At 36.7% G+C, this 14,019-nt stretch overlaps 3 protein-coding genes, 1 long non-coding RNA gene and 1 gene segment (V, D, J or C); 1 reads left to right on the top strand and 4 right to left on the bottom strand.

Moving 5' to 3' along the window:
- LOC100709195 (uncharacterized) overlaps positions 1–14,019 on the bottom strand; it is a 1,346,887-nt gene that overhangs the window by 1,035,632 nt on the left and 297,236 nt on the right. The gene's annotated exons all lie outside the window — the stretch shown is intronic.
- The window catches only part of LOC112846698 (uncharacterized), a 961,229-nt gene that overhangs the window by 816,728 nt on the left and 130,482 nt on the right, over positions 1–14,019 (top strand). The gene's annotated exons all lie outside the window — the stretch shown is intronic.
- Positions 1–14,019, bottom strand: part of LOC102076453 (Ig heavy chain Mem5) — a 900,359-nt gene that overhangs the window by 788,490 nt on the left and 97,850 nt on the right. The window lies entirely within an intron of this gene.
- Positions 1–14,019, bottom strand: part of LOC106096470 (immunoglobulin mu heavy chain) — a 1,110,954-nt gene that overhangs the window by 1,007,100 nt on the left and 89,835 nt on the right. The gene's annotated exons all lie outside the window — the stretch shown is intronic.
- On the bottom strand, positions 7,874–8,539 carry LOC100699871 (Ig heavy chain V region 914-like). The segment is given in 2 exon segments: positions 7,874–8,286; positions 8,385–8,539. Coding segments are annotated over 2 exon segments (456 nt in total).

The raw sequence follows: 14,019 nt of genomic DNA, 5'->3' as shown, positions 1-14,019 counted from the left end.
TCGAATTTAAACATTAGCTCTCTTCAGTTCAAAGGATAGCAAAAAACCCAGAACTGACACTATTGACTACTGAGTCCAGAATCACTCATCAAATTTGTCTTCAGTGTTTTAAAGAAAAAATAATTTGCCATAATTTAAAGCTGTTTATAGTCAGAGATTGTTTTTCTGGTTAAAAAGAAAAAGAACTGCAAGAAGTTCTGTGATGAACAAAATGACAATTGTAATAATGGAGCAAAAGTTTGCATAGATCTCCCTCTACAGGAGAAATTTGGTATTCAAAAACTCAGTTACACAGCTAAATATTTTATGATGTGATACGATATCATGAGTATTTTTGCCGTAATACTTAAGCTTATATACACCAAGAGAATGTCATTCTCAACTGACCAGATTATTTACAGAGGGATGGTTAGTGAATGCTGCAGGATTGATGTGAAGCTGATCTACATTTCTCATTGCTCTGCATGCAGTGCAGGAGGAGTGAGCAGTATATTTTTGATGATAAATTTCTCATGTACTGTGGATAATTGCTATCCAGAGTTAGACCTTAAAGTGTTCGTAAGATATAATATAGTGCAAAATTAATAAAATATATGTTTTACTTTATTGGGAGTGAAAAAATATTCTATAAAGTGAATTTAAAATTGTATTTAAGTGAATCTAATGAACCCATCAGGATTTTGTACAGCTGCTTAGCAACTTCTGTCACTGTGGCTCTCGAGCACAATAATAAACAGCAGAATCTTCAGTCTTCAGGCTGTTCATCTGCAGATACAGCTGCTGTCTGCTGTTGTCTCTGGAGACAGTAAACCTGCCTTGAACTGACTGAGAGTAGTATTTGCTACTACTGCCACCATCAGTAGCAATCCATTCCAGTCCTTTTCCAGGAGCCTGTCTGACCCAGCCTATCCAGTAGCTGCTGAGTGTGAATCCAGATGCTGTACAGGTCAATCTGTGAGACTGACCAGGTTGTTTAACTGCTGGTTCAGATTCTGTCAGAGTCTGACCATTAACACCTGCCCCAGTAAAGAGAAAATCAATGACAAATGCACAACTTAAATAGCATGGACCAATATATATTTTTAGATTATCATCAACAAAGCTTTTCACCTGCCAAGCAGAGAGTTAAAAACAGCAGTGCTGTCCTACAGTCCATCATGTCAGGCTGTGAGTCCACTGTTCTCTGTCATCATCGCTACAGTCAGACATAAAGAGACAGAAGCTATCAGTGCTTTGCATTGACTCCGCCTCCTCGTGAAGGGCAGCTTCTCCCTGATGAAATTAAGATGAGCGGTGTATCGCAACAACCTTACACTATTACACTATTCACTTTAACAACATCACCATGTTGAAACTACAACAGTAGACTACAGACCAATATCTCACTTCAGCACATATTTGTTTTATGCGGGTCACATAAATGAGTGATAACCAGCAATAACAGCTGGTGAGTGCAAGGCCAAAATTTTGGCTCTGTCCTAAAGCTCTTCACAGAGTTGACTCATGATCTGACAATAAATAATGTTGTGTGTCCTTCTACACGTCATACTGGTCACCTGTTACCAAAAGATTTCAGTTATATGTGGTGAAATAGTTTATAATAACCAAGTTCTTCTCTGGATTAAAATAAGTTAATACTCAGGTGTGAATCCAGAAAATGAAATGTTTAACAGCATTATGTAACTATCAGCAATAATGAAGCTGTAAGTTATATTGTTTAACCTTCTTTATTATTATGTATTTCAATTACAGTCTCTCACTTTCTTATTTGAGGCAGTAATAAGCTCCAGTGTCCTCAGTCTTCAAACTATTCATATGTATCTAGACTTTTGTTGCTGGAATCATCTCTGGAGATGGTGAATCTAACCTGAACTGACTGGCAGTATTAAGCAGGATAACCCAAAGTGTCTATAAAAGCAATCCACTGTAGTCTTTTTCCTGGAGCCTGTCTGACCCAGACCATAGCGAAGCTGCTGAAGGCGAATCCAGAGGCTGTACAGATCAATCTGTGAGACTCTTCAGGCCTTTTAATGATTTCATATTCTGTTTAACCATCACTTTCTGCTTAAAATGTTTTTTTTTAATTCCATGAATTAAGTCAGGTCAGAAACAAAAACAATTTATATCAAAAATATAGTCAGAGAACATCTTTACCTGTCCAGTAGAAAGATAAAACCAGCAGACTCTTTAGTCCATAGTGTTAGTTTTTGGTTTTTGCTATCCTTTGAGCTGAACAGAGCTATTGTTTAAATTAGACTCCTCCTCATATGAAACACATTACTGAAAAATAACTGACTTGGTTCTTACTTGGTGAGAAATATAAACTGGGATGTTGCTTTAAAAACTTTATGTATTACTGCAGTCAAATTGTGACTGGTCATAACAGGAAGGACATCATGAAGTCATATTGCCTTTAAAGTAAATGAAAGGTATTGTTAGTCATAGAGTATAATGTATTTTCTTTACCACAACAGGTTGTGGCAGATGGCTGGTGAGCTTGGGCCTGCCTGGAAGTGTCTTCATATTAAAAGGAACTTTTAAAAAACTTCAGCCCTTTTCTGAGATCCTGTTTGATTCAGTGTCTGATGTGGTCATTCACTGGATATGAATTGAGAGAATGTAAAAGTTGATATGTGTGACTCTGCTGGAGGAGATTCTTGATCATAGATCTGTTAGGGAAAAAAAATAGTGATCACCTTTTATCTTAAAAATTATCAGTACTGCAATAACTAAGCTAATAACTGAATTAATTTCTATGGATAACTGTCATGTTCTAGTAAAATCCGGTATGGATCAATCCATAGTCATTTTGCTTGTGTAGAAAAAAACCCAGAACTCATCAAAGTCACGTGGCTATTTGAGGTTTTTGTGCAGCTGTTCTTCATTCTTCAGTCACTGGGCTTTTTCGGGCACAGAAGTAAACAATAGAATCTTCAGCTGTCAGATTCTTGATCTCGAGGTACTGAGTGCTGCTCGGAACATCTTGAGTAAAAGTGAATCAATTCTAAAAGGCAATGGCGTAGCAGTCATATCTGTGTTTATCCACCCCATCCACTCCAAAGCTTTCCCAGGTTTCTGTCATATCCAGGTAATACTGTAACTTGTCATTGTATAACCAGATGTGACACATCAAATCTTCACAGTCTCTCCAGGTCTTTTGACCTCAGAGGGAGGCTGGTCCAGTCTGATATCACACCAAACATCTGTAATTAAGATAAAGAAATGAAAATAATCAATCATGTTATCACAAAAATGGTCTTTGTAGCTCTACATTTCTTACCATGAATAGTCAGAACAAATAATAAACCCCAGATTATCATATTTTTCATTCCCTTCACTTTGAACACTGCTGTTTCTGATGCTCTTTCAGAGCTTTCTTTCTCTGTCAGATGGCATGACTGTTACTGACGGTGTGTTTATAAAGAAGAAAGACTTTGCAAGGAACTCTCTCTGCAGGTTTAAAATTAAACATGAAAAAATATGGTTTAACATCTGCTGCTGGTATAATATTTTTAGAGAGAAAGCAATGTAGACAGAATACTGTAGTGCACTAATGTAAACTGTGAACTTGGGGACAGACTTTGATGTAAACTTCTGAAAAAAACTGACCAGAGAGGAAAGGATTCACAAAAAAATACTTAAATCATCATTTATTTGGTAAGGGAAGGAGTGTCAGGAGAAAAGTGATTGGCGACTCTAAGGGCCCATGACTGAAAGGAACCCTAGGAAATGATAGAAGGAATGGTAGACCTCTCATAAAAAAAAATGTTTGCTTCATGTTACGGCCCTGGCTGGCTGGATATTTTGTGTTGTGCTATGTCTTTAAGAATCTACAGGTCCTTCCTGATTGGAGAGCTAGCAGCGGCTGATTGGTCCCCTGATCATGTGGCTGTTTTTAAAAGATCCCTCAGAGACTGACAGCAGCAGCAGACCTGACCCTGGCTTTCAAACCCTGTGTTATTCGTGTGTGGTGTTCCTGAGATTTATGGAGTTTTGTATATAGTGTGTAAATTAGTTCACTTGTAAATAGACACTGAAACAGAAGGGGTGAGCTTTACTATTTATTGTATTGTTTTCTCCTGTTTAGGTGTAGCACTTGTCTTTTGTTTGTTTTTTGTTTCACCAAGGGTTTTAGACAGCACCTCCTTTCCTGACTTAGCTTGTTTTGTTTGTTATTTTGGCCTTGGTTCACCCTGGAGTTAAGTTTTCAGTGTAGTCACAATAAACCACTGTTCACTTAAAAAAATCGCTTCTGGGTATGGTTTCGGGGACCAGGGCTGGCTCACTTCCTTTCTAACCCTTATGTTACGTTCCTGTACCCCTAGACTGGAGCATAACACTTCACAACTTACTTATCAATATTTTTGTAACCATTAGTTATGTTTATGGTCAGCCTCTGCCTGCCCCCCACCCCCTAAGATATATAGGATTGCAGCTCAGGACTGAGCTGCAGAGTCAGTGTGGTACCACTGCAGGACAAGTAGAAGTAAAGTTTGGGTTCCAAAACAGAAATGAGAAGTTGGTTGTTATTTCTTTCAAAACTGATTTATTGAAGTTATTTTCGCAAACACTTAATGTTATACATGAAAATATTTAAGCTAAAAAAATGTTTTACATCATTTTATGGATGAGAATTTACATTTGTAAGGTTCAAATTGTGTTCTGTAAAATCTATTATAAGCTATTATAATCTGTTATAAGCAGGATATTGATCTTTTTATAGATTTCTTTTGCTGTCCTCCAAATCCTGGGTGTTATTATTTATACTTTAAACTTATTTATACTTATTTATTTATAATTGTTGCTTGTTTTTTTTTTTTTTCAAACACGGTTTATTAACAGCATGCAAAAACAGAAAATACAAAATATGCCATATCTTTGTTGAGGGGTTTAAGTCTGAGTCAGGTTTTTAAAAGTTCCTTTATACAAAGTAAGTCTCAAATAAAATACATTTAAATACTAAAAAATATCTCTGTACAGCAGTAACTTACTACAATATACTACACTTGTGGTTGGGTGTTGATGGTTGGGAGTATTTGTTCAAGTTCTTGTTGGTTTGTATCACTTTGGGGCGATGCACACAGTAATAAACAGCTGTGTCCTCAGGCTGCAGATTTTGTCCCTTTATAGTCACAGTTTCAGCAGACATGTCTCTGCTGTAGCTGAACTTGTTCTTAGAAGCATTATTTTGATAAAGGCTACCACTGCTTCCTCCCCACTGATCAAAAATCCAGTCCATTGGTTTTCCTCCACACTGTCTGATCCAATCTGTTCCATAGCTATCAGTCAGAGAATACCCAGAGACTCTCCAGGCTGCACAGCCATTGCGTATGGCTGAATGAGATCAACACTGTACACACCTGTGGAAACAGAAATTAACAGTGTATACTTAGTAGTACTCGCAGTAGTGTGAATGTGTTTATTTGTCTATCTGAAAAATTCTCACAGGCTGCAAAAAGCAGTGTCAGAGCTGCAGAGAACATGGCTGATCCTGAAGCTGAACTGATGTGAGCTCCTCTGTTGTCTCACACATGCAGGTTCACATTCTTCACTTCCTTACGAGTAATGTTTATTTGCATATAGTTAAATTACAACTACATTTAAACAAAAAACCCTACATTTTTTCATCTTTACAAGTTGTGCTGTTATCTTTATTATTATTATCTATTCAAATGTAACATTAATCATTTACAGTTGTTTGAATATTTCATAAACAAAAATCTACACTTTTCATTAGTACAACTTGCAGCTTTTTTCCCGATCACACTCCCACATTATTACTTAAAGACGTTTTTACTTTACTTTCTCAGCTTTCAATCAAGTAAACATCTAATTTGTACTGATATGTTGAAACTAACTGGGTGTTTTTTTGATGGCAAAATAAAATAACTGAAATAACCACACAGCCAGGGATGAGAAGCCTGAACCACCTCAGCTAGCTCCTTTTAATGTGAACGGGTAGCAGCTCTACTTTGAGCTCCTCCCAAATGACCAAGCTCCTCACTCTGAGTACAAAATCCCTTCAATGAAACTTATTTCCACCACTTGCTTCTTGATCGTATTCTTTTAGTTCATACACAGAGCTGGTGGCCATAGAGTCCCATCAGCTGATAACAGCCTGACTAAGGGATGGCTTCTTCCATCCCTTAGTCATCCCTTAGTTTATTTCTTCTTCAAACTAAACATACTATTCTTCTGGGATGAGCAGAAGGGAACAGATTGAAATATGATGTAATCTGATTTTCATTTAGTAAAACTTTATTGTAGACTGAACCAGGATTTTAAATTTAATGTAATTTTCAGTTAAAATTACATTAAATCATTTTCAGCTTGTTTGCCTGTTCAATCTAAAGTAAAGTAAATGTATGGGTATGTACAATGTCAATTTATCAATAGTTTATCAGCAAATAACTGGTTTTAATAATGGATATACTGTCATCACTTCACAATGAAATAATAAATATGGATAAATAAAAACTCTTTTTAATCTGCAGATAAAAAGCAGAAGTCATAAGATCACATTGTTACTTGATATTAGTACATGGTGAGGTTTGTGAGCAGCTGTTCTTATGCTACATAAGTAAACAACAGATGTACTGTTTGCTGGAGTCGTATTCAGTCATGATAACACAACTTTGAAAAGAACTGCCATAGGCAGCAGAGTTTCTTCCTGTGCTCATCCACCCAATCCACTCCAGAGCTCCCCCTGGTCTCTGTTGTATCCAGCTAATATTGTAACCTGTCAACGTATAACCAGATAGGATACATGACATCTTCACTTTCTCTCCAGGTCTTTCCACCTGAGAGGGATCCTGCTCCAGTTTGATCTCACTCCAAACTCCTGTGAGAAAAAAAGCATGTGATCATGAATAAAAAGAAAAGAATAATGAGTAATTAATTCCTTAACTGTGAAATTACACAATAAAGAACATAACACATATAACTAAGGCAATAAAATTAAAATATTTGTATGAATAAAAAAAAGTCCAAGATGTTCTGGAATAAATTAAATAAGAATTGAAGGCAATCGTTTTATAAAGGACCACAACCTGGTAAAGACTTTCCTCTACAGGAACCTTTTGGTATGCAAAACTCACTTAAACAACTTATTCTCTATTCTTCATTTTCTTCTTATTTTAGGAAGGAGATAAAAGCATATGATGTTATGAACTAGCTGGTTTTTACCATGATATTTCTGTAATCTGTTCATGGTACATTCTACAAAAAAGTTGTAGTGCTATCATTGCTTTTTTTCATCACTTTTTGCATTGTGTAACTCTTCCCTTCATAATTCAAAAGACTCTCTCCTTCTTCTCAAAAGAAATTTTTTTTTTCATTCCATCAGAGTCGCTGTGCTTTTGTCATTCACAAAAGTAAACAGCAGAATCTTCTGTTGTCAGACTCTTGATTTCAAGATACTGTCTGCTGCTGGCGTCTTCTTCAGTCATGATGAAACGACTTTGAAAAGAACTGGAATAGCCAGCAGAGTTTGACCCTGTGTTCATCCTACCACACCACTCCAGAGCTCTGCCCGGCCTCTGTCATATCCAGTGCAAATAATAGCTTGTCAGGTCATAACCAGATATGATGCATGACAGCTTCACTCTCTCTCCAGGTCTTTTCACCTCAGAGGGAGACTGCTCCAGTTTGATCTCAATCCAAACTCCTGCAAGAAGAAAAAAAAGAGTTTTAAAAATGTAATGCCTTGGAGAAACTTTCTTGAATGTCAGATTTTATGGGCCTCATCTCCCTAAATCCTTTACTGAACTGGGGACATTTGTTGCTAGTCAGACTTTTTCTTAAGTATCGAGGTAATGTAACAAACATATGTGCAGACTGTCAGTAAAGGTCCATCAGTTTTCGTGTCATTTATTGATTAACACTGGGCGTAAAGTTGTTCTGTTTTATTGAAGGTGGGGAGGCAATAAAATAAAACCTGAAGGATTTTGTACAGCTGCTTAACCAACTCCTATCACTGTGGCCCTCGGGCACAATAATAAACAGCAGAATCTTCAGTCTTCAGACTGTTCATCTGCAGATACAGCTGCTCTCTGCCATTGTCTCTGGAGATGGTGAAGCGGCCTCTGACTGACTGAGAATAGTAGATGCTAGCACCGCTACTACTGATAAGAGCAATCCACTCCAGTCCTTTTCCAGGAGCCTGTCTGATCCAGGCCATACTGTAGCTGCTGAATGAGATTCCAGATGTTGTACAGGTCAATCTGTGAGACTCTCCAGGTTGTTTAACTGCTGGTTCAGATTCTGTCAGAGTCTGACCATTAACACCTACAAAAATAATAAGAAAATGAAAGACGTGCACAACTTTAAAGCATGTATCAAAATATTTAGACCATCAAAAAACAAAAAAAACAACAACCCCTTACCTGCCATGCAGAGAGTTAAAAACAGCAGTCTTATCCTACAGTCCATCATGTTGAGATGAGTCCACTGTTCTCTGTCATCATCCCTGCGCTCAGATATGAAGAAGCTCTCAGTGTTTTTGCATTGACTCCTCCTCTCAGACATTTGCGTCCAACATCTAAAGAGTGAAGAATAATTAAGGCTCTTTTAAATCATGTTTATCTAAATTAAAATTTTTGGCATTTCCCAAAATGTTTGCCTGACTTCACAGAGAGAAACAGAATCCTGTGATTAGCAAAATTTACTTTATATTGCAATACAAGGGTATAACAGAAGTGTATATTCTTAATTTTAAATAATTTATTGAGAAGATGTGATATGCTCAATAATATACTGAGTTTTCTTGTTTGTTTTTTTTCTTGTTTTTTTGAACGGTTTTTCACAATATGTAAAAACATAACTTCACACTTATATCTGTCATTCTTTTCTCTCCCTGGGAAATATTATACTTTCTCCCGTTCTGTAACATTAGCTAGATACACACACAACTAACAGACTGCATCAGAAGTCTAATACAAATGCTAAATACAGCACCATAAATGATGCATAAATTATATGTTTTTGTGTATTACATTTCTGTGTATTCATTAAGCCTTAGTGATGAATATGCAATAGAATTTACTTTTATTTGTTAAATAAAATTATAAATTCATGAAACAAAAACATGTGAATTGTAAAGAAAAAAAAAGATCAGCATACTCATGGTCTCACCTGTCACCTGACATTCTGGCTTTAGGCTTTAATCTGTGGACTCTTCTGCTTAAAATTATTCAGTCTATTTATAGTTGGACACTCCAGTCTCATCACCACAACTTCAGATGTTTTTCTGAAGTTGTGGTGATGAGACTGGAGTGGAAGGATTCTAAACATAAACGCTGGACATAACTAAAATTTTGAAAGGGAGATGGCCAGGTTAAATTATGTGTTTGTTTGATCATTTGTTTGTATTGCTCTGTTTTTGTTCGTTTCTGTGTGTTTTTAATGGATTACCCTTTGTATACTTTGCAGAATTCTATATAAAAATGAGTTGAGTGTATAATATGAATCATTTATGTTTAAAATACATGTTGTGTTTTATTTGCTATAAGAAATGCATCTACATTTACCAGTGAACTGATCCTGAAACAATCTGTGGTCTTAGGGCTCCTCCTCTGGTGGTGCAGAGTTTAGATAACCAAAGGTGCTTTTCTTCTCCTCTGCTGAAGGCAGACTTCACCCACCTGAAATTAAAGCTGACAGGAAGATAATTTCTACAACTGTCATGATGTGACCTTGACTGAAAACCTTTGAAAACTATTTGTTTGATATCTGTTTAAACCATAAATGATTTGGTTCCATCCTGTTAAGATCAATGACTTTATAAGTGCCTCCTGATAATAAAGGTATTTTTATAGGCAGTCAATCTCTTTTAATTTTCCCTAAACAATGTAGCGATGACTGTGTCAAACTTAATTTCTTATTTTACAGTTATATAATGTATTAATTAATTTGTAATACACAGTGGAAGATTCTGTGCAGCTGTTCAGCCAGAGTCAGTCACTGTGGTCGTCGGGCACAATAATAAACAGCAGAATCTTCAGTCTTTAGTCTGTTCATCTGCAGATACACCTGCTGTTTGCTGTTGTCTCTGGAGATAGTAAACCTGCTTCGGACTGACTGTGAATAGTAATTGGTGCTACTGCTAGTATCAGTTGCAACCCACTCCAGTCCTTTTCCAGGAGCCTGTCTGACCCAGTTCATCCAGTAGTCACTGAATGTGAATCCAGAACCTGTACAGGTCAGTGTATGAGAATCTCCAGGTCTTTTAACTACTGGTTCAGATTGTGTCAGAGTCTGACCATCAACACCTGTTAAACAAGTAAAACAGTCACTTGCTGTAAACTGGTTAATCGTTTGAAGGCAAATAAAACTCAGTATCAGTGAAAGTCTTCACCTGCCCACAAAGTGATAAAAAGCAGCAGTCCTCTCGTTATGTCCATCATGTCAGACTGAATTATGACTCCACACTCTCGTCTTCCCTGCGTCACATAAGCAGGTTTAAGACAGCCAGGTTTTGCACTGAGTCCTCCTCACAGAAAGGAAAGAGCTGATGTAGATGTGACAATTATCCTCTTATAGTTCACTTTTAGATTTTTCAATACATTTGATTCATTCATTAATTTAGTTCAGTTCACTTCAGTCATTGTATTGTCCCAACTGAAAAGCCTGGTTCACAGACAGGCACACAAAAGTCATCCACAAAGAGGAGGAGGAGAAGAAGAAGAAGAAGAAGAAAAACAACTAGATCAAAAATTTTATTCACACACAAAATACAGAAAAATGCACAAAACATACAAAAAACACAAGACATTAATCAGTAAAAATTACTAAAATATACAAGTACAGGTATCACATGAAGCAATTTAAGAACACTGTTAGACTGGGACCAGCTAAATCTTTGGTCCTATTACAGCTTACTTGTGAAAGCACAGGCATTGATGGCCCTTCTTGGTCACTGCTTTCAGCCTGGCATCAAATTCATAATAATAATATAACAGAAAATAATTTGTTGATTTCTAATTCAAACGGTTTATTTATTTTATTTATTTATTTATTTATTTATAATTCGACTCTAGTTTAACAAGTAAACATTATGTTATTCCTGCTTCAACATACATAACATGTAGAATCACTGGTTTACAGAAGCAAATTAAATAATTTAGCTGTATTTGTACAAATGGTCGGTAACCTTGTGTTCATGTGTTTCCCAAACTCAGCTCATGCGCCAATCTTTAGATCTCTGTGTTGATTTGAGTGAGTTCTCAGTTAGCTCACAATGAATTGATTCAAATTTTTCTAATTTTTTCTAATTTTAAAAATTTGTTAATTTCTAGATTATTTATGAAATCCTTTTGCTTACAGGTTCAGATTTTGTGTCTGTGTAGAGGCACACTTTATCATAGTACCCTCTAGTATGTATGGCCTGTGTGGATCATATGTGTTCACTCTTATGGCCTATTTGCATAGAAGAGCTAGGAACTTTACCGACTGCTAGGTTGAGCAAATATACAACACAGAGTATAAGGGTTCATTGGATGGTATGTATTGCTCAACATACTGGCAAAGCATTCATGTGTGATGGACTTTAGAGCACAGTGGTGTGGTCACACTGTTTATAAACAGGTTTTCATGCTGTTTTACTATTTTACTGTTTTGAGATTCTTCAAAGAAGCTGAGCAAATGTGATGTGCTTACTGTCACCACTGCCCCATACAGACACAAAAACAGCATGTACAGTTTCACAGATTTCCTAAAACAACCAACATACACCAATAGCTCTATCCTCTATTTCAATAGATACTGGTCAAATTTGACCTTTGAACAGACACACAGTTTTTCTTTTTTGTGCATTTTGAGTCATTATAGTAAAAATCATACAATTTCAGGCTAAAAGAATGACATTTAGGGTATTTTTAACACTTTCATAATAACTGATGATGGATGTATTTAAGGTTATAGTTTCTTGATTGTCATCTTTGAGGATTAAACAATGTGTAACTAAGTGATGATCTATGTCCTTTGCAGACTTTACTGGGAATAAGAATTAAAGGGACAAGTGCAATATTGTGAATGAAGCGACTGTAAAGTATTGCACTAAGTATTAGTACAATGGCAATAAAGATATTCTGATTCAGAAATAAACATAAGCACGTAGCACTTCCTTGGGATCCATTAATACAATAAAAAAGAATCATGGCAGGATTTTGTACAGCTGCTCAGCCACTTCTGTCACTGTGAGTCTCGAGCACAATAATAAACAGCAGAATCTTCAGTCTTCAGGCTGTTCATCTGCAGATACAGCTGCTGTCTGCTGTTGTCTCTGGAGACAGTAAACCTGCCTTGGACTGACTGTGAATAGTAATTGGTACTACCACCAGTATCAGCAGCAATCCATTCCAGGCCTTTTCCAGGAGCCTGTCTGACCCAGCCGAACCAGTGGCTGCTGAGTGTGAATCCAGAGGTTGTACAGGTCAATCTGTGAGACTGATCAGGTTGTTTAACTGCTGGTTCAGATTCTGTCAGAGTCTGACCTTTAACACCTGCCCCATTGAAGAGAAACACAATGACAAATGCACAACTTAAAAAGTATGGAGCAAAATGTAATTTATATTATCATCAACAAAGCTTTTCACCTGCCAAGCAGAGAGTTAAGAACAGCAGTCCTGTCCTACAGTCCATCATGTTGAGATGAGTCCACTGTTCTCTGTCCTCATCTCTGCAGTCAGACATAAAGAGATAGAAGCTGTCAGTGCTTTGCATTGACTCCACCTCCACCTCTTTTCCCTGATCTCACTGACAATGTGATCTAGGTTAGTGAAAGGTGGGTCAGAAAATCCATAAAGATGAGCAGTGTGCTAAGAATCGCAACAACCTCACATTACTCTCCACAATCTGGTTGTGCCCACCGTGTTGAAACTACTAATCACAGTAGATGGACTACAAAATGATTTCTCACTTTCTTACAACGTGTTTGTTTTATGCAGGTCATATAGGAACAGCTGGTTATCACTCAAGAAAGAACATTTACTGCCAGATTTACTAACAGCCTGTGGCAGCAAAAAGCCTTCTTTAACACTAAAACCCTTCAGGAGATGAATTTATTTCATATTTAAATACTTTGTTTATTTTATTTATTAATTGCAAATTGTGCTAAATCCAACACTGAAAAATGCACACCCCATACATGTAGTTGTGATAGCTGCTTCTAGGGATTTTCATTTATTTGCAAAGACAAAATAAATGGGTAATTGACACATTAGGTAGATGGCTATAAGTTGTGAATGCAGAGCAAACTATTTGGCTCTGTCCTAAAGCTCTTCACTCAGAGTTGCCTGATGATCTGACAGTAAATAATGTTGTGTGTCCTTCTACACATCATACTGTTCAGCTGCTACCAAAAGATTTCAGTTTTATGTGGTGGAATAATTTATAATAACACAGTTCTTCTTGGGATATCTCCTCTGCTCCAACTGATAAAAGTTAATTCTCAGGTGTGAATCCAGAAAATAAAACATTTAAAAGCACTGTACGGTAACAGTAGTTACATACTGACTGTAACAGTCAGTATTAACAAGTTTTACAGTATGTTATAACATTTAGCTTCTTTGTTATGATATTTTATATCTTTCTTTAGAGGTTTAATCTGAGTCATGTTTTTAAAAGTTATTTTATAATAAGCAAATCTCAAAAAAATACTAAACATCTCTGTACAGCAGTAACTTATTTTACACTTGTGGTTGGGTGTTGTGGTTTGTATCACTGTGGGGCGATGCACGCAGTAATAAACAGTTTTGTGTCCTCAGGCTGCAGATTTGTCCCTTCATAGTGACCATTCCAGCAGACTTGTCTCTGTTGTAGCTGAACTTGTTCTTCAAAGCACTATTTTGATAAAGCCTACTACTATTTCCTCCCAATGATCAAATATCCAGTCCACTGGTTTTCCTTCACATTGTCTGATCCAACCTGTTCCATAGCCATCAGTCAAAGAATACCCAGAGAGCCAACAGGTGATGGTCAAAGACTCTCCAGGTTGAGTCTAGCCGCATGAGATCAATTCAT

This window comes from Oreochromis niloticus, linkage group LG4 (genome assembly GCF_001858045.2).
Source record: "Oreochromis niloticus isolate F11D_XX linkage group LG4, O_niloticus_UMD_NMBU, whole genome shotgun sequence".
Classification (NCBI taxonomy): domain Eukaryota; kingdom Metazoa; phylum Chordata; class Actinopteri; order Cichliformes; family Cichlidae; genus Oreochromis; species Oreochromis niloticus.
Note: the sequence above shows the minus strand (reverse complement) of the source record. Positions and strands in the feature narration are given on the sequence as shown.